Source organism: Cydia pomonella, chromosome 15, assembly GCF_033807575.1.
Source record: "Cydia pomonella isolate Wapato2018A chromosome 15, ilCydPomo1, whole genome shotgun sequence".
Lineage (NCBI taxonomy): Eukaryota > Metazoa > Arthropoda > Insecta > Lepidoptera > Tortricidae > Cydia > Cydia pomonella.
In genome coordinates this window covers 682,239-706,634 of record NC_084717.1, presented here as the reverse complement: position 1 = coordinate 706,634, position 24,396 = coordinate 682,239, and the positions used below count along the sequence as shown (strand labels likewise).

General features: G+C 37.2%; 1 protein-coding gene across 1 annotated transcript in view; it reads right to left on the bottom strand.

Moving 5' to 3' along the window:
* LOC133525491 (interference hedgehog) overlaps positions 1–24,396 on the bottom strand; it is a 116,558-nt gene that overhangs the window by 29,341 nt on the left and 62,821 nt on the right. Inside the window, exons 2-4 of the mRNA XM_061861750.1 lie at positions 16,835–16,884; positions 5,034–5,092; positions 3,151–3,321 (exon numbers count right to left, since the gene is read on the bottom strand). Of these exons, the coding sequence (XP_061717734.1) occupies positions 3,151–3,321; positions 5,034–5,092; positions 16,835–16,884 (280 nt within the window). The remainder of the gene's footprint in view (positions 1–3,150; positions 3,322–5,033; positions 5,093–16,834; positions 16,885–24,396) is intronic.

The window sequence follows — 24,396 nt, the reverse complement described above, 5'->3', positions numbered from 1 at the left end:
GATACAATAGCTAAACAATAACGAAGTCAATTTATTGTTCATCTGATTGACAATGTGTCAGTCAAAAACGTACTTACTCATTTCAAGTGGCGATATCGTTTAATAAAGAGGTTGATAAATGATTAGTGATAATTGTTTATGAAAATCAAAAATACGATTTGAAATCATCCTATGAGTGGTTTGACGTCATCGGCACTTTTTGTCCGACCCCTGAAAATGACACTTAACGCAAACGCGTACGTCACGTTTCGCTGTCGAAAATATTTACACTAGGGGTACTGAACGGGACAAAAACGGTCACTTTTATAGATATCTGCCAATTTAATAAACAAAAATTAAAGTGTTCTACAAATCAGCTCCTTACGTAACTAAAATGGTAAAATGCAGCACATATTTTGGAACGTCGATTCGGGGTTTAACAGCCACATTTATTATTGAATATTTACAACGAGCACAATTTCCGCAATAAGACGAGGGTCGGTTATGTTAACAGATTGGATAGGCTTCGATTTCCGGTTGGTATACTATTTATGTCGTTTAGGCCGTTTACAATATACTTCGTATAGTATATAGGTAACTATCATACCTCGGGATTTTCATATTACTTACATCGGGGGGAGAATATATTAAGGCGCTCACTGATTACCAGTTCGCCGGACGATATCGGCCTGTCAGTTATTCGCGTTTCTCAGCTTTCGCATTTGGTAATCAGTTGGACCCGGGTACGTCCTTAAACTACGTCCACAAGAGAGGTATGGGCATTGTGAATGTCATCTCGCTTTATGTGGTAGGGCACAGCACAGAAGCGGATGTCATTCCAGATCTAGAGCAGAGCCCAACTGGGGAAGTACCTCCACCTTACAGAAAACCGCAGCCAAATAACACTAGACCCTACTCATAGTGTTGTGTTCCTGCCGGTGAGTAAGATTGCCAGAGCTCAACGAGGGGCGGGAGGGGGTTAGGGTCGGCAACGCGCATGTAACTCCTCTGGAGTTGCAGGCGTACATAGGCTACGGATACTGCTTACCATCAGGCGGGGCTTGTTTGCCACCGACGTAGTATAAAAAAAAGTGGGTGCCTTTAGGCACTTAATTTGTTAGTTGTGCAGTAACTGTCACAATTTTTTAACAGAGCGTTTTGGACCTTCGTGATTTTGTCTAACGAGCGAAAATTGGTTAACCCGGTTTAGAATCGATAAAGTTCCTAAAGAAATAGCCTATCGCTATTCATATTTTTGGCAGCCGTTGGCACCAAAAATGTGTTACAATTTTTCAAAAACTTTGGCTGAACCCACTGCAGCATAATCCGAAAATATCTTCCTTCAGCAGTTAGGAAATGCCATTACCAGAGCAATTACATAGTTGACGGTTTTGCCAAAAATATCCATTTGTAATTTCCGCTCGAGCGATGTCTTCTGGTATTTGGCAGCTAAATGACAGCCAGCTCAATAAATTCCGCTTTACCTTCCTTCGTGAGACGGTATTCGATTATGTTTGTCGAAAGCTCGTGACGTGAGACGACTAGTACAGTCACGAACTTATTGGGCCATTTAGGGTTCAAGTTAATATGGTTATCAATACTAACGGTATGAAATGTCCAATGTAAATGGCTCTACAATTAAAGTCCGCGACTGTACGTATATGTTGGTCGTACACGTGTCTTCATACGACAGTAATAATCGCTACTGCCTTTACGTCAAGCTCTCTGGCAACCCCACATTGTGTTTTGGCACTTTTATTACATGATAAATCCTCATCAGTACCCCTAGTCACAGATCATATAATACTCTAGTGTAAATTTATTCAATTTTTGTATGGGATTTTGAGTTTCCAAAATGTTCCGCTTGGCGCGCTGTTTCTAAATGAGACTTAAAGCAAACGCGTACGTCACGTTACGAAATCGAATAAATTTACACTAGGGGCTCAGTAATTTATACTTACTTGAAATAGTAGATTGTTAATCACTCATTTCGGCCGAGTTAGTTTGGCACTCGAACGCAGTGAGGCTGTAATGGTGCCTTTCAACCGAGTTAAACACTACTTTTAATTTCGAATACGAGGAAAGAAAAATACATGTTTTTTTAAACATGATTAAGTATACTTTTATAGCATTTCTTGAGTTTCAAAGTTTCAATTTCCAGTGTCCTGGTACGGTAGTATTATTTGTTATTCTGTGGTCCTGGGAACAATGCCTCAGGCTAATTTAGGTTTAGATTGATGATTATACACAAAAAATATGTGCATTCCCGTAACCAGGGAGGTTTTGGGATTATACTGAGCAACTTTTACTATGGGACCGACCCCGAAATCGCGAAAAAAATGTTTACCCTCCCATAGAAAATCGACCAGGTATAATGTATGAAACAGCCAGATTTTTTTTTCAGGATTTCTGGGTTGGCCTCATAGTAAAAGTTGCTCAGTACAAGCTCAAAACCTCCCTGACAACGGGAATTTATGCGCATGAATTTTTATGCGCATGATTTTTATATTTTTGTATGTCTTTGATTCAGCATTATTAATTTATTATTCTTGATAATTTATGTTTTCCTAGCATGTAAGTGAATTGGTCTGACACTGTAAACTTGCATTGTGTTCAATAAATAAATAAAAATAAAAATAAATAATGCACATATTTTTGGCCACTGTATAGTTATTAATTGTGTAAGAACCTGGTACGAATATGTTTCAATTAACCATATAGGTAAAAGTATTATAGAGTATATCGTTATCTATGGAATGAGGAGTTAAATATAATAATGGAAATTGCATAAAAAACCATGTAAAACTAAATTTCAATCGCTTATTGTAAAAAACACGTACATGAAACGTAAAATGCTCTAGTGCCGAAACGTATCACTCTCTGTACACTTTATAGAACAATTATGAACATGAACCTCTTTCAGTACATGGTTGTACTTGGGAGTAGGTATAAACACTATAAAACAAATGAAATTGGAGTGGCTGAAGATTTTAAGAGCATCTCTCCAGCACCGTTACTGAATTCCAACACAGGTACTTACTTTTTAGTGGATACCTCTACTTAGTGCTGCAAGCATCCTCCTGCTTCCATCGCCTGCTTGAGGTACCCAAGATACTTATCTTCTTACTGGGTACTTTTCCAGCTCCCTTTTCTCCCTAAAACCTCACATACCTGGTACAGGGCGTTTTCTGCCCCGTCCTTTATATCCACCAGCAGCCTGGTGGTGATCTTGTCCCGGTCGCTGCTGCCTTCGGCATCGACCCACGTCTCCCCGGGTCGGTCGGCCCGCCACCGCCACGCCAGCCGCTCGCCTGGCACGTTCACCGCGCACTCGAATGTCACCTACAATACAAGTTACCTTAAAAATACACTCAACGTTAATGTTTTACGAGTATGACTTGCATTACCTACATCTAGAATAACATTATAGCATTCTGACTAAATCATTGGGTCCACTTTGGATCAGTACTTAGCTTTTATTCACTGCAAAAGAAAAAAAAACCTTTTTTTTCTACTCCCGACTGTAATGGTTGATTTATGATTTCGTATACCAAACTATAATTGCGTACTTTTCATGTACCAATTTTCATTAATTATTTATGTTTTATAGTAAAAAAAGTACTATTTTAGATGACTCGTAGAAAAAGAATTGTATACAATAGTGATATAATCAAGCTTTTCAATCTCTTACCTTAGTTAGGCAACTCAGCAAGCTTCGTTACCTAAACACGGTAGTCGACTGAATAGCTCTATTTTATATCACAATTGTATAAAATACTAATTCAGGAGAAATACTCGTAAACCCCATTTAACAATTTATTTTCTTCTGTCAAACTGCAGGACAGGTTGTTGGCAGAGGGATTCCCTCAAAACATACATGGGTAGACTTAGAGCTCATCGGCTAGTTACTCGTTAAATATATCTTGTTGCTTAATTTTTTGATTGGATAATAAATAATAATAATAAATAAATAAATAAATATTATAGGACATTATTACACAAATTGACCAAGTCCCACAGTAAGCTCAATAAGGCTTGTGTTGAGGGTACTTAGACAACGATATATATATAATATATACATATTTATAAATACTTAAATACATAGAAAACACCCATGACTCAGGAACAAATATCCATGCTCATCACACGAATAAATGCCCTTACCAGGATTTGAACCCGGGACCATCAGCTTCGTGGGCAGGGTCACTACCCACTAGGCCAAACCGGTCGTCAAATTAGATGTACTTCCAAAAATAAATAGTAAAACTAAATTTGTTAATAAATTTATTTAATATCTGCGTTAATTTACATAGAAAATTATATTAAATTTAAAGAGAGCTATTATTATTTTATTTAGTTATTAGTTTAACCCAAGCGCCTGTGAAATGTGCTTTATAAGATTAATAATGCTGATATATAAGACTAAATTACTGTGCCCTTACAGGGCCTGTATTACTTGTAATATAATGGCAATAAAGATGTTTGATGTTTGAAATAACTCAATTCTTCGAGCGCGCTCGTAACTGTGACGTACCTAATTGAAACACAGTCTAGATCCAAAGAGAGAAATTTTCGTACGTTATCGATGGACAGCATCAGTTAAACGTCGCTTTGGTTAGGAAGTGGGAATTGTACGTAGTACAGTCAACATCAATAGTAACTGATGAAACGCCACTCGAAAAGTAACTGCCATCCTGGGATTATTTTCCAAATAGAATAGAGGTATATCTCAACAGTTCGCGTTCTAAAGTGTCTCTCACAGTCTGATTGTTCTACATACAGGAACTTATATATTTTCGTGAAGCTATTAGAGAATGGTAAATACTTTTGACGCGTAGCCTACGTTACTTTTGGTACTGAATACACGGCAATTCTCTGAGGTAACGCTGCATTCCTGGTGTCAATCTTTGACATGGGTACTTAATGCGAAATACTGTTTGCATTCTGTGAGCGACAGCGGATATCTCGTTCTTCTTACATAGCTTTAAAGCTCCTTTTGAATCAGGGGTATATGAAGATTTAAAAATATGCTACCCCTAAATTAATTGACTTACCACATCTCCAATTGGCGCTGTCACAGGCTCAGGAAACTTTGTGAACTTCCATTCCAGTTCTGTAAAGAAAATAAATAATTAAAAGAAACTGCTGGTTAAAGAACATTAACTATCTCTCCCTTAGTGTTTGAAATACATAGTTATTTTTTACTCTGTGGTTGATATGGTGTTGTTATATGTTGGTATATTTTGGTTTGTGTCTGATATATTTATTATGTATGTTTATGTATGTCTATTTTCTTTTCTTATACGTGTATGTTTATTGACCTAAATTGTGTGTGTGAAAGTAGGCTTCATAACGTATTTTTTTTGCAACACCTATTCTTTTTGATTAATTGATTTGTTTCCGCTACACAAAGGTTGTCTGGAAGAGATCGCTCTTTAGCGATTAAACCGCCTGTTGCCTCCATCACTAATCAATTGTTTTTTTAAGCTGTTTCGTTTACTGAGGTGTGCCAATAAAGAATATTCTATCTATAAGGTAGAAGTACTAGTGCTCGACGCTGCACTAGTATTCGACATGGACACTTTATGTCAAATTGACAAGGATTAAATTCGAATACAGAAAAATCTTCGTTGTTCAAATTTAACCTATATTTCCATGAAATAAAGTGCCCATGTCGGTGACTAGTGCAGCGTCGAGCACTAGTACTTCTACCTTATATCTATCTGGTTATGAAAATTGGAAAATACAGACTACAGAATGGTCAAAGAAGTACCTCCAGTGCACGTAAACCGTACCGGACGGTTACAGTTTATGTTTCAATTTGTAATGGTTAATTTTCAATATGGTCAATTCTAATTAACGTTCAGCCAACACTGAGTACCTCAATACTTCCATAGTGCTAGCACCATACAGGGATGAAATTTTGCGAAAACTTATAATAAAATTTCGTCGGGTATAACTTCCTTAATAATATGTCTAGATATCCTTTGTTACCCAAGACTAGATTTGCTAGACGCAAAATGAAGTTATCAGACAGTGGCACATGCTTTGCTCACAAAGACACAATAACAAGGAGCTTATCAGGATAATTATCGTTTGTATCGGATCAAACGCGTGCACAATGCACATTGCCTCCCGAGCGAGAGCAATCGTACTCTCAGTAGTAGCAAGAACATTCCCAAAATTTCCGCAATTTCTGGAACTGATTTCTGGATTTCAGGAAAATTCTCTTACAAAATACAAAAAAGTACAAATGGCGGACTTAATGCCTTAAGACATTCTCTACCAGTCAACCATGGGGCCAAACAGAAACTTACAATTGGTGCGGAAAAGAAAATCAGTACAGAGAGATAAAAGTCACTATCTAAACACTACTATTATAAATAAAAACATATACCATATATACATACATACACATACACCGTGTTTTTATTGAATTGCGTTAACTCCGGGGTTTCGGTAAGTACGTTTAAGGAAACTAAATGGCATAGTTAATTTTCAAAAAAAAAAATTTTTTTTTTTTTTTTTACTATTTTTTTTTTATAAAAAGTAACTAAATGTTGCATATAGCGTTGTTGTAACACGGGCATTACAATTAACTCAACCAAACAATTGAAAACTGTGACATATCAATGTCATTTCTAACATCGATCGTCCGAGATAGTACGTACGTTTAGTAGCAAATGTATGAACCCGCACTAAACACTAATCAATAAGTAAACAGGCCCTAAGGCAAGTGCACACGCTCGTAAGGGCCTTATAATATAAAAATTTATGATTGATTATCACCGAAATGGAGTTAGTTAGAATATCGGTATCTTTGAGAAAGTTACTTAATTTAAGCTCAGGAATGCACCCTCGAAATTAACGCAAATCAAAAAAAACACGGTGTATATATAATTGAAATATTGTACCCATATAAAACCGTCATATAGTCTTACAATGTTGGTGTACCTACGTCCGAAAAGTATTTACGTAATTGGCGTTTTAAGGAATATTTGCTCTGTGCTTGTCGTATTGGGAGAGGAAGATCGTTCCAGAAGGCCTACCGCGAACCACGTTTGACGTGTTGCCTCTCTGTCGCACTTTTAAATTCGTACGTAAGTGTGACCGGAAGGCAACACGTCGAACGTGGTTCGCGGTAGGGCCTCAGAAACGAATTGCCTGGAGGGCGAAAGAGTTGGACATGAAACCAGTGCGGTAAAGAGAAATAGAGAGTTTAAAACTCCGAGAGGTACCAAGGCCGCAACCGGGACGAGGTGTTACAAATTGAGATTTTGATTTAAGGTAATCTGGTGCAGCTGGATCAAAGAGGATGGTATAAAGCATGCAAAGTATTCTAGACGACCGACGCTCGCGGATCGGGAGCCAGTTTAGTTTGCGGTGGAAATCAGAAACATGGTCATACTTTCGGAGCCCGTAAATAAATCGGATACAATTGATGAGATGAGATGAGAAAAGCAGCAGTTGCTTTCTAAGTTTGAACTTAGAAAGATCCCGTTCAGATTAGGGATTATTACTCAGTTCTTAACTGTTGCTAACTGTTTCATAACGTTTACGTCACTCATTGGCTTCTATTTCAAGTGTCATAGACACTATAAGAAAGTTCGGCAATAAAATTGCAAAAAATACTGAGAGCATTACATGGGTGCAACTTTTAAAAATTCTCTTAGGCACATCATTGCTATTTAAAACAGTTTCGTGAGGGCTGGTATAAACGGAACGCCGACTGCAACGTCGCCGAGCAGTTCTAATACAAATTGCAGTCGGATTGCAGTCCGTCTGTATCGGCCAGAGTCCGACCAATCTAACTCTGCACGGCATTTGCAATGACAAAGGGTGGCAATGTCTATAAAAATACTCCCACACATTGTGTTGTATTGTATCCTCTTAATATCAACTGACTTATAAGTACAACCGATTAACTAGATATCAGCATAAATGCGGTCTGCTCGCTAATGATCTATTTAATCCGCTACTGGAATTTATTGGCTATCACTTCAGTAATACAGTTAAAATTCCAGTGCACCACAGCAAGTTTTATTTGAATACCAATACTTTGAAATAAAAATAGTCTGCCGTCCGTCGTGCATCGTTATGGTTTAAGTATATTTAATCCGTTCGAATATTTACTTTAAAGTTTTAGCAAGGTGAATTATGGCATCGTTATGGCAGATTTAAAATTGCGTTCCTCTCAAATTATTCCAACTAAATAACAATTTTCTGGTAACGCATCTTTATGCTTAGGTATTTAGAGCCAAACTGACCTAATTCCATGTATTTTAACAGAAAATAAGTCTTTAATATCCAAAGAATGAGTATTCTAATCAATTGAACCCAAATGACTCGAAGTCACTTCGCATCTTAGTCATTGCCAGTAGGTACGACCCATGGTACGACCAAAATCAAAACGCTTCATGAAAATCTTGATACCTTTGAGGTAATGAAGTTGAAACCTTAATATATTGTTCCTAAGTTTGTTTTTGGTTTGGCACGTTAAATTAAGTTGTAAGAATACGTTTTGTTTTTGCTGGCCATCAAAATTATTGGTATTCATATGCGTGAGTCATAAAATGCACGTTCGCTCACTTTAAAGACATTTTTGAGATATTTTGAGATTTGGTCATCGAATGCAGATTGAGACACATTTATTTTTATTTTCTTGACCAAGATTGGGGATTCCATATTTGTCTCGGTAGGTGAATAAATTTGGTACCTATTCGGCAAGTTTTCTAGTGTTCGTTTTCACCCGAATTATTCAGTTAAACTGCCGAATATTCGGAAAATATTTTTATTACGTTTGTCTTGTACACTGTAAAATTTCAGAATTTTAGAAGGACTCTCCATCAGATTACGTTTTCCTGTTGTCTTTAAACACCCACTTAGCTTCCAGAACATTTAGAGTTAAAATTATAAAAAAAAAAGAAACTTGACACGGATGTAGCTTTTATAAGATATGTTAACGGCACCAATTATGGGACATTTAAGAGAAAATTTGGAGTATTTTGATATTTCACCGACATTTGTATATTTCTACCGGTTTACGCGTTAAAAGTTGAATTTCCTATTCGTCCTTTATGTTTTCATTGTATTTAATGAAAGCTACTGCAATTGGTTTCAATATTATTAACAAAATAAAACGATGGCTTTTTGCTCCAGTCATGGGATGTATGGCGCCATTAATTTTTAAATCAACAAATATCATTAAAAAATTAAACTTAAGCAGCTCTTTGGCTCTTGTTTTTGGTAAAATGTTAGCAGCGTTTAAAAACTATACCATATTTGTCTATGCCACCCCATTACTGGTGCCAGTTCTATCATAGGGGCGTTTACCATAGAAAAAAAGGTCGTTATTAAATCACTTGTTTTGCTCCCGCCCCCATTTTTGCACCTGAGTAGATTCGGATCAAACTCTGCATGGCCATACCAAAGTGAGGTCATGTCATCCATTCATGTCAAATTTCTATGAAAACATTAATAATGACACGCTTCACTTTGTTCTTTTCAATTCAGTGCGAAGTTAGTTATTTTATTAATAAGTTAGTTTATAGAACATTGAAGACAAATGCAATTTTAATATTTACATTTATTGCACCAGTACTTGATACTCGACTTGCTAAGTGGCGTGGGAGCGTATCGGTTCATTACTTTCATTAGACGCTTCAATTGGCAGTCGTTTCGCCTGCAGTTGCTATGGACATAGAGATATAACAAAACTTGTTAGAGCATGTACTCTTTACATACATGGATATGGCTACCCTTACTCAATGTTAAAACTTATGTTAAGGTTGAATCTTATTATTTACAAATAAGTTTCCTTGGATTGTATTTGTGTTTGATGATATGAAAATATTCAGATCCTTAGGCACTCTAGCTTTAATATATTTTCGTTTCAAATAATATTATATTACTTAATATTTAATCAATATTTTTGCACGATAATGAGAACAATATTTATTTATTTAATCTTTATTGCACAAAAGAAAACAATGTTATAGTACAAAAGGCGGACTTAATGCCACGAGGCATTCTACGAAATAACAAGAATCATGTCTACGCATTCGAAATCGTATTAGGTGACTAAGGGTGAATAATAAAGCCAAATTAGGACTTCTAAAACATACCTAAATATTCTCATTTAGGTAATTGTTAATAAACTGAAACTATAAATTATACTACTTTCTCAGAAACCTGCTAGACTAAAAACGGTAAAGTATAATTAAACATTCAAGAACATTTTAATGATTGTTATTTGAATGATACGTTCAGGAATGGCGATGCAGCGAGAATTTTTAAATGAACTTATTGAACTACGACTCACTAATCTTGCCGAGATATAGAGACGGACCAGTATAAATTATGTTATGAACTTCCGCTTCGCTTATAATTAGTTTATATTTTTGTTTTTTGTTTATATCACTAACATAGATTTATAAGTTTTGCTGTGCTATGTACAGTCACGTCTGAAAATATCGGTACGAAAAATGTGCTTTGCGGCGTAACCGGCTGTATCCAGGGCCGGATTTAGGGGAGGGCAACCGGGGCTACAGCCCCGGGGCCTCCACAAAAGAGGGCTCCCCACAATAGAGACTTCGGAAAATTTACCATTTTTCTTGGAAAATAATTTGGGCCCAGGGGGCCTCCACTCCTTTATTGCCCGAGGCCTCCAGACCTCTCAATCCGGCATTGGCTGTATCCTTTGATTGTGTTGGCTTAAAACTTTGATTTTTTCACAGCTCCAAGGGTTAGTAGACCTGAGTATTTGATATAAATTCCAGCTTGATACCTCCACGCGTTCCTGAGAAAAAGGGTCTTGATAGACAGACAGACGGACGGACAACAAAGTGATCCTAACTATAAGGGTTCCGTTTTTTCCTTTCGAGGTACGGAACCCTAAAAACATGATATCCGCTTGCATCTCCCTCACGCTTGCGCTCAGTAAGAGTGAAAGAAGAACCTGAATCCACGGCGCCTTAAGCAGATGTTGGCGACATTTTTATGTGTCCTTCCGAGAATGCTCCCGACTGTTTCTGCAGGACAATTAGCGAGGCGATGCATTCAAACACTGATAAGAAAAAAGTTCCACTTGTACTTTTAACCTCCTAAGGCCCAGCCATAGAAATGAAAAATCCTAAATTTGCCACTAGAATTTGAACCTATAGTTTTTTTTTTATACTGCGTGGTTTTATCCGCATTGGGCTAGCGTGGGGACTATAGCCCGAGCCCTCTTGCACATGAGAGGAGGCCTGTGCCCAGCAGTGGGACGTATATAGGCTGAATTATTATTTATTATTATACTGCGTGGTGGCAAACAAGCATACGGCCTGCCTGATGGTAAGCAGTATCCGTAGCCTATGTACGCCTGCAACTCCAGAGGAGTTACATGCGCGTTGCCGACCCTAACCCCCTCCCACCCTCGTTGAGCTCTGGCAACCTTACTCACCGGCAGGAACACAACACTATGAGTAGGGTCTAGTGTTATTTGGCTGCGATTTTCTGTAAGGTGGAGGTACTTCCCCAGTTGGGCTCTGCTCTAGATCTGGAATGACATCCGCTGTGCTGTGCCCTACCACACAGAGCGAGATGACATTCACAATGCCCATACCCATCCAAATGCAGGGAATACAGTTGATTTTATTTTGTTTGAAAATTGAATGAAACAAAGCCAATGCAACTCTGTTCCAATTGAATATGATTTAAATTTCATCGAACTGAATAAGTCCTATTGGTAGGACCTTGGGCCTTACGAGGTTAAGAGACGTGCTCGGCAAGCGTAGGTATTCAACGATATCTATAAGTTTAATAACTCTAAGATCGTTTCCACACTGCCCTATCCGATATCGGATGTCGGATACAAATACAAAGAAGGAAAAAGTACTTTTTAGGGTTCCGTATCCAAACGGTAAAACGGGACCCTATTACTAAGACTTCGCTGTCCGTCCGTCCCTCCGTCACCAGGCTGTACCTCATGAACCGTGATAGCTAGACAGTTGAAATTTTCACAGATGATGTATTTCTGTTGCCGCTATAACAACAAATACTAAAAAGTACGGAACCCTCGGTGGGCGAGTCCGACTCGCAATTGTCCGGTTTTTTTTAATATATTTTTACCCATTCAATTATTGTTTGTTGTTAAGAAAAGCGCTAATGCAAGAAGCTATTTTTCTCCCCTATCGAATAGGACAATGTGAAAACGGTCTAGAAATACAAAAAATAGCAGCCCCGCAGCCGTATCGTCAGTAAAAAAAAACCAGCAAACATTATACAGTTAGACCAAGCTAAGTTGGCAGCGATTTTGAAGCAGACTGTGCAATTGTTAAGTAAACGTCATAATTTCATAGATTAGCGTTTAAAATAGCACTTGCACCGTCCGCGCTATCAAAATTTCTGGCAACTTAGCTTATTCAAAATAAAATAAAGTATCTAAACATCGTATTTATTAAAGATACATAAAGAAATAACCAAGTAAAATGTTCCTACCATTTAACATAGTTCCCACGCGAATAAATTAATCAAATTCCGAACATTCAGCCTATCTTGATCGTGTATCTAATGTTTTATGAGTGTTAACTATGATTCGACGATTCTGCTATTTATGCCTACGCGCCAGGACCGGAATTACTTGATTCCATTTTAATCGATTTACTTAAACACAGGTTCCTTTGAAACATTTCGTGTCATACAAGTATTTTTGCCGGGTTTACTTCTCTTTTTTTTATACTATTACTATGGTAAGCAGTCTCCGTAGCCTATGTACGCCTGCAACTCCAGAGGAGTCTTTGCATTGTCAATATTGTCTGCATTAACTCATTCCAAGTAAAAATATTTAAAGACACCTTTATAGGATGCGCTCAGAATGTAGATTTGTTTTATTTTATTACATTTACATTATTATCCTTCTCCGAAAAGCTCGGCAACAATCCAATACCTATAATCAAAATTAAATGCAATGAACCCTAATCGACGTAGCCCACCGAACCGTAAGACTACCGTCGTTGAACAAATTATTTATTTTCATCTCAGAAAAGCATCCAATCTCAAACCCCATCTTTCAATTTAACTAGAAACGCGTTAACATCCCAAACTAGATGTGTTTACTCATTAAAGTTAATTGCTCGAATGATTATCTGCTTTTTAAACCCAACAAATTGATGGGACCTGTCCCGTGCATAGGCCCAGCTATTATATAAATTCCTGTATGATGCTCTTTGAGATTAACGAGCGTTCCTCATTCATTGCGGCATTAGAAGAAGGCAGGTTTTTGTGCGTCTTTCGACAAGCGGTAGTGGATGGGGTGTTAAGTGATAATTTGTCGTTTTTTGTCTGTTTTGTGTGGAGGCGTGACGGGCTCCCGGATATCGCAGGTAGCTACGCACACATACAAATATTATTATTGGTAAACACACATTAACGAGCGGCTAGTTTGGGACAAAAAATGTACTATTTTTAGTATCTAAGCTTCAGAATCATATTTGATGAAGGTTTGGACATGACAGAATGTAAGAGTAAACTTGTTTAGTTCTTGGAACTAGGCTTTTTGTCAGGGATTTGTCAGATTTTTATTTGAAATAAAATCAGTATCAAGCAATTCAATGAGTAGTAAATACTATAAGGTTTTCTTTTGTGCAATAAAGATTAAATAAATAAATTAATTAATTAAATGATTTGGCTTATTTTGTCACAAACGCTGGTTGTAAATAATGTCACATAACACCCTGGTGTATTTTTTTCTTTCTTCGCCATAATACAGAATGCAACAGAAACAAAGGCAAAGAAAGAGACCCGTTAACGTTTAGGTCATACTGAGTAACTTTTACTACGGGACCAACCCCGACATCGCAAAAAAAAAAGCCAAGTGCGAGTCGGACTCGCACAGGAAGGGTTCCGTACCATTATCTATAAAAAACGGTCACCCATCCAAGTACTGACCCCGCCCGACGTTGCTTAACTTCGTTGATTGAATGAGAACCTCGAGATCGGAAAGAAATATTTATTTTATTCTGTTTTTAGTATTTGTTGTTATAGCGGCAACAGAAATACATAATCTGTATTTTCAACTGGCACCACAGTTCATGAGATCCAGCCTGGTGACAGACGGACGGACGGACAGCGGAGTCTCAGTAATAGGGTCCCGTTTGACCCTTTGGGTACGGAACCCTAATTACTCTCCCAAATACTGTCCTAAAAGCAACCGGACATAAGTCCCTCAGTTATACTTATAACATCCACCGTTACCTATGTACACCCTGAAGCAGTGGTTCTCAAACATTTTCTTCAACGGGCCTTGTGGATTTAAAACACGTTTATAATAGTTTATATTCATCGTATACACCAAGTACAGTCAGCATCAAAAGTAGTGGATCAAACAACGCTTCTACAGTCATCATTCTGTAACAGCTTAACAAAAAGTGATGTTTTTTTTTTTGTAGGACATTTAAAACTGAAAAGATATACTTATGAACGTGCATTATAGAGATTTATCTATATTTGGAAAAGATATCCCGAATATCAGATACTTTTGGTGCGTTGTTTCATCCGCTACTATTGATGCTGACTGTACCAGTGTACCTATATAAAATGTGTGTCCTTTTCTTAAAGCCTTTGAGAAAATACAAGTCCTCCAATGATAAGCATAGGTTGCCTAACATCTGATGTCAGTCCACTCCAGAACTCTTCAAGAGGTTATCTGTTTTATTAAAATAATTAAAGAACACCCATTGACAATGTGCTAATCCCTCGGGCTATATCTATAAATTTGAATTACATACGTAGTCTATTTTAGTTCGTTAGGCTGATTTGTCCCAGAATTATATACCGCTATGCTATGACAGCAACATAAAAAAAATTCAGGTAGGTATGTATTTTTACATAAAAATATAGATTTGAGCGAAAAGCCATAAAAATAAAGGGGCTTTCATTGGAAAAGAAGGTTCCACTGATAATTCTATTACAGTTAACTTTATTACACTTAATTATGAATTATGAATGAATGAATTGTGAATTAATAATCTAAACAATTCTAATAGGGTTGTTTCCATCTACAAATCTTAGGGCAGAATTGTATCCCAATAAATTCTTTTGGATTACAAGAACATATTAAACTATTTTAGGGAACATATTAAACCTGTAATGACCATATTTTTGTAAATATTGAATTTAAAATATCTTTTGGCACACGTCACGTGACCAAACTCGAAACTTCATTGAAGATTCTGATGACGTCACAACTCTCGGATTGACACTGTTGACAGTTAGGCGATAATCAACAAATGACAAATGTCAGTGGACAGTTCGTATCTTCTACGTGTGTATGTAGTTATGTGTCAAACAGTAAACTGTGACGTCACACAATTTTCAAAGAGCGTTTTGGGCGCGAAAGCATCATAATCATAATCATTCTTTATTGCAACCATGGTACAGTATAGATGTTATACAATATGATATACAATGTCTCACATGGACTCTGCAAGGGCACAGCATATAATATCTTATTATTCATAACTCATAACATATTATCATATTATCCAAATTATCTACTTATTTAAGAAAGTCATGAGGCAATTCTTATATTACACACGAGATCACTAATAATAAATGCCAAACAAATAAATTAATTAATGTACAATATTCATAATACAGATTTAGTTTTTGGTTATAAATTTAGGTAAGTTTGTAAATAAATGTCATTGTTTTCATTAAGTATAGTTAATTATAATTGCTTAGAAGGTGTCTGTAACATCATCATCAAAAAAGTCCTGTAAGTTGTAGTAACATTTATTTATCAGAAAGTCTTTCAACATTTTATTAAATTGTTTGTAATTTTTTTGAGCCTTGATATCATTTTTAAGGTGGTTATATATTTTAACTGCCATGACGTTTGGACTTGTACTATGGAGTTTGAGTTTAGAGGTTGAAGGCAAAGCTAAATTATATTTAAACCTTGTTTCGAAGCGTCGGGGCTGGTCTACTAATTTTGTAAATAGGTCCGAATGTTTTCTTACGAACTTATACTTATTTAAAGCCGTTTTTAGTATAAAAGTTGAATTTTAGGGCAACTTTTAGTTAATATTGAACGTAATACAAGCGTTTCAAAAATTGGAAACAACCCTATTATAAATACTCTTGCGAAAACTTTGGCTCATGGAGGATATTTCAAACTTACATAGTGACATCATTTAGATATCATTTTCAGATCAAATTTGATTGGCCTCATTGTCACCTTGAAGTTTACAGTTTGAGAACACCAGCCCCAGACACGGGACGCCTCAAGCACTATTTACTCAAACTTGACGACCAAAATTACAAGCAACCTTTGTCGGATGTTGCCATCCCTAATGTGGAACAAACTATTGTAGGTAGAGGACCGGCTAGAGGCTTTACTGAAATTACGACTTTACGGTTCGGAGATAAGGTTGCGTTTGCAGAATTCAATATATTTTGTATTGAGCAAGCTATTGTCATATGTTTTTCATTAAATCTCGAGCTACGCTCACAATGAGCAGAAAAAAATTGTGTCAATAATATTATTTCTGGTGTCTGTTCATAACCGACTGTAGCCATCTCTTTACAGCATCGATACACAGGGTTTAATAGTACATTGTGCAACGAAGGGGGGTAAGTCAGTATTGTAAGATTGTAACCGACTTAGTAATATTCTTACCCCCGGAGTTACACACAATGTTTTTCATCACACTTGCGAATATAAGGATACTTATAGTACAACTGAAAAATAAATATTTTCCCAAGCAGCCCAACAAAATAGCGACCATCTGTCAAAGAGGGGCTCAATAAATAATCCCCGTTAATATTTAAAAATTCGGGAAACGTTTAACGTTTTATGGACGGATTTACATACCGGCAGCTGCGGAGCCGATCACGAGCAGGAAAACGTACTCCATCACGGGCCTGGAACAACGATACTCAGTTTAATATAGGTAATAGATATACAGGAAATAATTATAGGCTATCGGCGTAGGGCCGAAGGCCTCAAGCGTCCAAGAGAAGCGCCACGTGAGGCCGAAGGCCGAGCTTCTTGAAGTTAGTGCTCAAACACAGAACAATAGTATAAGTATCCTAACGCGAAGGCCGAACTCCTCGTAGGGCCGAAAGTCCTAATTAATTGTTTGATTTGGCCGTACAGATATTGATTTTATGTAAGTAGTTAAATAAATAGTTTCACAGCAGTCATTTTTTAAAAGAGGGTTATCACACGAGTAACTTAGACTACTATGTGTGTGGCACCGTAGCTTTGTTTTTTTTTTTAAATTAAAAGCAGTATCCCTAGTGGTGGTTTTAAGTCTAAGATATGTTCTATCAAAATCATTTCATCCGTTTCATTACGGTTGGGTTTTTTTAATTTTTAATTGTACACACTTTTATTGAACACAACTTTTCTTAAATTTATTTTTTTCTTTATTTATTTAATCTTTATTGCACAAAAGAAAAACAATCTTACAGTACAAAAGGCGGACTTAATGCCACGAAGCATTCTCTGCCAGTCAACCTTAAGGCTAAGCAGAGAGATTGGGTTGGCTTTATAAGGGTAAATTTCAAATATTGATGCTATTGTCAATTTTAGCGATAAGCAAATCAAAAATAGCGCGATAACGCGAAAAAAATTAAAAAATTAAAATAAAAAAATAAAAAATTAAAAGGGTGTAAGGGCTTCAAGAGATGTGTTTACAAAATACGCAGTGCCAAATTAATTTGTAAAGTGTAATGAATATCGAAATCGAATTTATTCAAAATAAACAACAAAAAACTTTGTTTAAAAATAATTTTTAAGAAAAAAAAACCGACTTTAATGAGGGAGACCGGTGAAAGAACGATTATTGTTGATTTTGGATTTCATACAATGAAATTAAAAAGACAGCGTCCTACGCCTAATTATGTAGAAACGGAGGTAACATGTTTTTTTTTTGTCACTGCACCCACCTTGACACATTTCAGATTTGCCCTGGTAAGATACCCGCAATAGGGTATGCGACTGTATTTAAGATAAATTATATCACACCTTGCATGAAATAAAGCATCAGATAATTATTTAAAAAACTAAATAGGATAAAAATATAAAAATGTGCCTTGAGAACCTAACAGCTTGACAAACATGCAAAGAGAACAAATTGCCAAACGTGAACTATGTATCGTTGAAGAGTTCCGTTATGTTCATCATCAGCAGTTCCACTTCATCAAATGTCAGTTCTACAAATGTAAATACTTGATTTGTTAATGAAAATACTAAGATCACTATATATATATGCCTTTAACTTTTGAGGAGTTCCCTCGATTCCTCATGGACCCCATCAGAACTCGAACTTGACAAAAATTTGTCTTGAAAATCTAATTTGCTTAACAAACACAGCGAAGAGGACAAATCACCAAACGTGTACTATGTGTCGTTGAAGAGTTCCATACTGATCATCATCAGCAGTTCCACTTCATCAATTGTTACTTTTTAAAATGTAAATGCTTCATTTGTTAAAGAAAATACAAAAATCACTATATGTATGCCTTTCACATTTGAAGAGTAATTGTGTTTTAAATCTTACAAATTTTGTGTTATAAAATTTAATGTCCCAAAGCGCTGGTGGCCTAGCGGTAAGAGCGTGCGACTTGCAATCCGGAGGTCGCGGGTTCAAACCCTGGCTCGTACCAATGAGTTTTTCGGAACTTACGTACGAAATATCATTTGATATTTACCAGTCGCTTTTCGGTGAAGGAAAACATCGTGAGGAAACCGGACTAATCCCAACAAGGCCTAGTTTACCCCTCTGGGTTGGAAGGTCAGATGGCAGTCGCTTTCGTAAAAACTAGTGCCTACGCCAAATCTTGGGATTAGTTGTCAAGCGGACCCCAGGCTCCCATGAGCCATGGCAAAATGCCGGGACAACGCGAGGAAGAAGAGTCCCATAGTTTTTATGTCGATCCCAATATTATACTTGGACCAGGGATCGGAACCGGTTTTTTGCAAAAACATCGAAATAACCATATATTTCGGTTTATTTTATACTCTAAATGTAGGACTCAGTTGTGTTTTCAGATAACGACTTCATATTATTAGATTGCCTAATTAGAAATGAAGTAATTAACAAAGAACGTAAAAATACCGTTTACAGTACATATGGTGCTACTTTTCCGCACTAGTGCGTAAATTAGCACATTATGTAACTATGTCGAAAATTTAAAGGGACATATGTACTGTAAAACGTTGTACGATACATGTGCGAATAGGCAATTCGCAACTCGTGTCGATTTAAAACACTTCCTTCGGTCGTGTTTTAATTTATCGCCACTCGTTTCGAATTTCCTATTTTTCGCACTTGTATCGTAATGTACTATTTCGTTCCCATACAAAAATACCGGTTCCCGATCCCTGACTTGGACAACGTTCCCAATATTATAATTCGCTCCTCGTGTCGATTTAAAACACTCCCTTCGGTCGTATTTTAATTTATCGCCACTAGTTTCAAATTTCCTATTTTTCGCACTTGTATCGTAACTAAATCGGTTCAGAAATGACGGAATTATAAAGTAACAAACATTTAAAAAAAAAAAAGCATACTACCGAATTGATAACCTCCTCCTTTTGAATTCTTGAAGTTGGTTAAAAATAGCATATTATAGCGAACTTACATTTGAATAATTATTTTAGTACATGTACTTAGGTATGCCCAAAACAGATCAATTACAACAAACTCTAAATACGGACTAATAATGATTGGTAAAGTATCGAACTTGTTATTGTTAAATTAATCGGTACGTGAGTAACAGGATAACACGAATAAAGGTTAACGCTGACTTATCATCTCAGCTTAGCCAAGATGAGAATCGTACATAGACAAACGCGAAACGAATAGAAAAAATGTCTCGAAATGAGAGATACTACGAGCTACGATAAGTCACGTGCAAAGCTGGGAACCGTTAATCCGTTAACTAAAATTGCATTTTTTGAATTGTTGCGACACTTGCGATAGTGATCTTCTTATATGAATTGTTAGTTTGGGTTCTGGAAGTTAGCAGGTCATAAATAAAATCCCGCCAAGGCAAAAAACGGGCAAATACGGAACCCTATACTGAGCGTGGCCCGACACGCTCTTGACCGGGTTTTTTTAAACACTGTTAACTTACAGAACCCAAACTAACAATTCATGTATGTAGATCAGGAATCGTAAGTATCGCAACAATACAAAAAACGCAAGTTTAGGTACGCCGTTACGCGTTAGCAGATTAACGGTGCCCAGCTCTGGTCACGTGACTATTTCCATACTTTTTTTTAAATTTCGATATGCGATTTCTGTCAACGTTTGTCATCTTTGTATTTATAAGATTTGATATTTTTTTTGTCCCGCCAGGTTTCGTGCTGTATCTTCTCGGAGCTGTTGTGTAGGGTTAGCGGTGATAGTTTTGTTATTCATAAGTGCATTCTAATATGCCTAAAATGAAGAATAAAGACTTTCACTAGGCTAGGCCCCCTGATGCCCGATCAACTCGGCTCGATATTAGAAGACATTTAAAGTTGCGATTTTGTGGCGAGAAGTTCAATATTGTTAGTATAAAACTGGATACTCATTGAAATAGTATTCCACCAAAGTATCACTAAACTGTTGTCCTAGCCTAGTTGCCCATGAAGCAGGAGGCCCCGGGTTCGAATCCTGGTAAAGGCATTTATTTGTGTGTTTATCACAAATATTTGTTCTTAATTATGAAAGTTTGCTATGTAGGTATCCAAATATATATCGTCGTCTACTACCACAACACTCGCCTTACTGAATTTACTGTGGGGCTAAGTCGATGTGTGTAAAATTGATCTATAATATTTATTTATTATTTTAATTATATTTATGTTAGATAGTCCTGTATTTGACCTGATATTGAGACTATTTTTGATCTGGGCTTGAAAACTGCAAAGCAGTACACCAAAAACCAACTTAATAATATTTTTCTGAAAGTGTCGGCATTTTGTTAGAATGCTACAATGCTTTCAAGCGTTTATGTCAATCTAACATTTAATAACATAATCTAATCGTATTAAACATTTGAACATCACGCCTTGCCTATCATGTGCGGCAGGTCATCGTGAAGCTTGGGGCCTACCGCGAAATCCGAAATTCGCAAATTGCGGGGATCTTTCTCTTTTACTCTCACTAAGATGTAATTAGAGTGACAGAGAAAAATGGCCGCAATTGCCCTTGTGCGATTATTCATATTTAGACCACAAGTTTTAGTCTTCTCTACAATCAATTATGTACTTAAGGCGAGGTTGTGTGTGCGCTAACCTTTAGCTTTGCTTCCAGTCAAAACTATGGTGACCGAAATAACTAATCTTGTTTAAATAATTGTATTAATCTTATTTAGAATATACTTACAATGTAGTGTTGTAGGTTATGTAGGTATTATACATGTACCATCGCCCATACTGTTAACTGTCCAGCGTCGGACCTTATGAATTTTGTAATAAGGTCCACCGATGGACAGGGGACAGGATACCACGCATACCATGGAGATGCGTATGTTGCGCTGGTCAGGTAACGTCACACTGATGGATAAAATCCAAAATAGCTACATAAGAGAAACCTATAGCTGAAAAAATACAAGAAAAACGACTTCGATGGTACGGGCACGTACAGAGACGCCCTGAGGACTAAATAGTCAAGCTTGACCTTCAGTTGCGGACGACGTGTAAAGGACGCGGAAGACGACCTTCCACTTGGTTGACGACGGTCGAAAAATACCTTAAAGGAATGAACGTCAACAAAGACACCACACAGAATCGTGTACAGTGGAGAAGTAAGACAAGGGCCGACCCCAAGTAGATGGGAATAACGGTCGAGGAATATATATGATGGACAGGGGACAGGATCAGGATGGGAGACAGGTAAGAGTGTTGCTGTTTGTAGGTATAACCATAGAGAAATAAGTAAGCTTAATAGTGTGCTCACTTTACAGAGCAGTTTCCTTAAGTTATTTTATTTATTTATTTAATCTTTATTGCACAAAAGAAAACCTTATAGTACAAATGGCGGAATTAATGCCATGAGGCATTCTCTACCAGTCAACCTTTAGGCAAAGCAGAGAGATTGTGGGCGGTGCTACTTTAACAACAAAAACCAAATATAATACAATACCAAACATACATAATACATACATACATATAAATATACATACTTATATATTACCATGGACTAATTAATCTACTAGGACTTGCGATCGCCATATTGGATAGCGTATTCCGGAAGAAATCATTTTTTTTTGTATTAAACCTAGATGGCGTTTGTCATTGAGCGGGCTGTAGGTTGCGTAATCTATTCCGCGGGAGAGCGCCACTAGAAGCGGTGTAGTTGTTAGTTGCAGTTCTTAGTTTTTCTTAAACGAGCGGATAGATGGCGCAATAATTTCACCAGTCGCAGTCACTAAGCCCGTTGTCTTAACAGCAAAGTATAAAATAAATCGTCTGCAATAGACGCAAAGGCCTGTGGTTCATATTCTCTTTGCTATATCTTATCTTTTATGATAATACTGGAGTAAATTGTCAGCCATCTTGCTATATGGGCATTGGCCTACATGAGTCTCGCCCTGTGTTTTGTCTCGCTCGCATCCATATACCTGTCTGTGTCTTCATAATTCGCTTGAGCTAAGACGCGTTAGACGTTCAGACCCTGACATATTTCAATTTATCTACGAATGTCGTATATTTCAGGGTCTTTTTAAGGTCACATTCTATACCAAATTCTATACTTACAATGCAGATTATGGCAAACTTTAAAACATGACCTTGACCCCAAACATGGCCTAGAGAGGAGTTCACTGCAATGTGCATTTGTTAAATATTACGTTTTATGTTAAATAAAGATATTATTTTAATTTAACTCTTTGAACGATACACGTCTTTGTGAACCTTGTCGGAATGCACAAAGGTTGTTATTAGGCTGTAGCCGCGTGCGTCAGTTGACGTGTTAAGAGGCAACAGGAGTGGTTATTTCTCCATACAAAAGTAGTACTCGACTGTTTCCTCCGTGTTTTTGAAGCTAGAGCAATGATTTTTTTCAACACATATTATTATTATAAATATATGTGTCGGACTGTTTTCCTTTTTTTGATATTTTTGTTTCTTAAGGTGATAGTGCAATTCTAATTTTGCAAAAACGGCCTAATTTACTAGGCCGCAAAGAGAAGCATGGTGTTCAAAACTGACATCAATTAGCCTAAAAAGCAAAACAGTCCGACTCGGGTGATTTCACTACTATTTAGATCTCAAAATTTCGTTACATTTGGTTCAGGTTTGGAGGAGGAAACAGTCGAGCTCGAGTACGAAACATCGTTTTTTGAGATTTATTCGCAGGCATAGACACAATACACAGAGACCGATAGTCGCCATGCGGCTAATCAGCCAAAAGTGAAGCCGAAACACGATCGGCGTGTGCGTGCGACGCTCGTGTCTTAAGGGCCCTCCACACTCGTGCGCGAATCGAGGCGCGAAGCCGCGAACGTGAGTGTGGAGGGCCCTCGCGCCGATTTCGCAGATTGTTCACGCCTTCGCGCCTCATTCCCCGTTTTATGTCGGTATTTGGCCCGCGTCAAAGGAGACGCGAAGCGCGAACTAGCTAGACTCCACACTCGCAATCGCTTCACGCCGCGATTCGCTCACGAGTCGGTTAATCTGTTAAACTGTCATAACCTTCTATGGCGGCTACTTGGTTATATTCGGTGCGAATAGGTGCAAACTTGATCAACCAAAAATCAATTTGACTGTTCCCAGTTTAAATCAGAGCCTTGCCGCAAACTAAATCCGATCAGCTGACGCTTCGGCGCCATCTTGCCGCGAACCAAACTGCGAAATCGCCGTGAAGTTGTGCGAGTGTGAAGTCGCGCCGCGATTCACGCGCATAGTCTGGAGGGGACTTTACGCTCAGGAACGCACACAAGTATACAAAAACGTGTTGCCAGTATTTATTTATTCCCGTCAGAGTAGGGGTATTTTAACAACATTCTTATACTTCGTTACCAATAATTTGTAAGTGTGTAGATTTTTAATTTTGTAACAAAAAGCTTTTTAGGGTTCCATTATTACATTGAACCCTTAAAATTTGAGTGTGATTACAATACTGCTGCGGTCGACTGCATTACTGCAGGAAATGCCAAATACATAGGTTATTTACCTAATATAAAATCTATCAAATTTGTCTATATAAAAATGTATCAATAATTATCCGTTCCGTAGCGTAGTGCGGCAACCACTGCTAGACACCAACCTTGGTCCAGACGCGGACCGCATGTACTCGTAAGATTGAAAGATTTTATTTGTACAACTTAGGTAGATTACAAGATGTTACATAAATATTTTGGTATCACTATGTCGTGCCTATAGGCATACAAATTTTAAAGCTTATTTCATGTTGAAGCTGTTGGATATTGTACCAT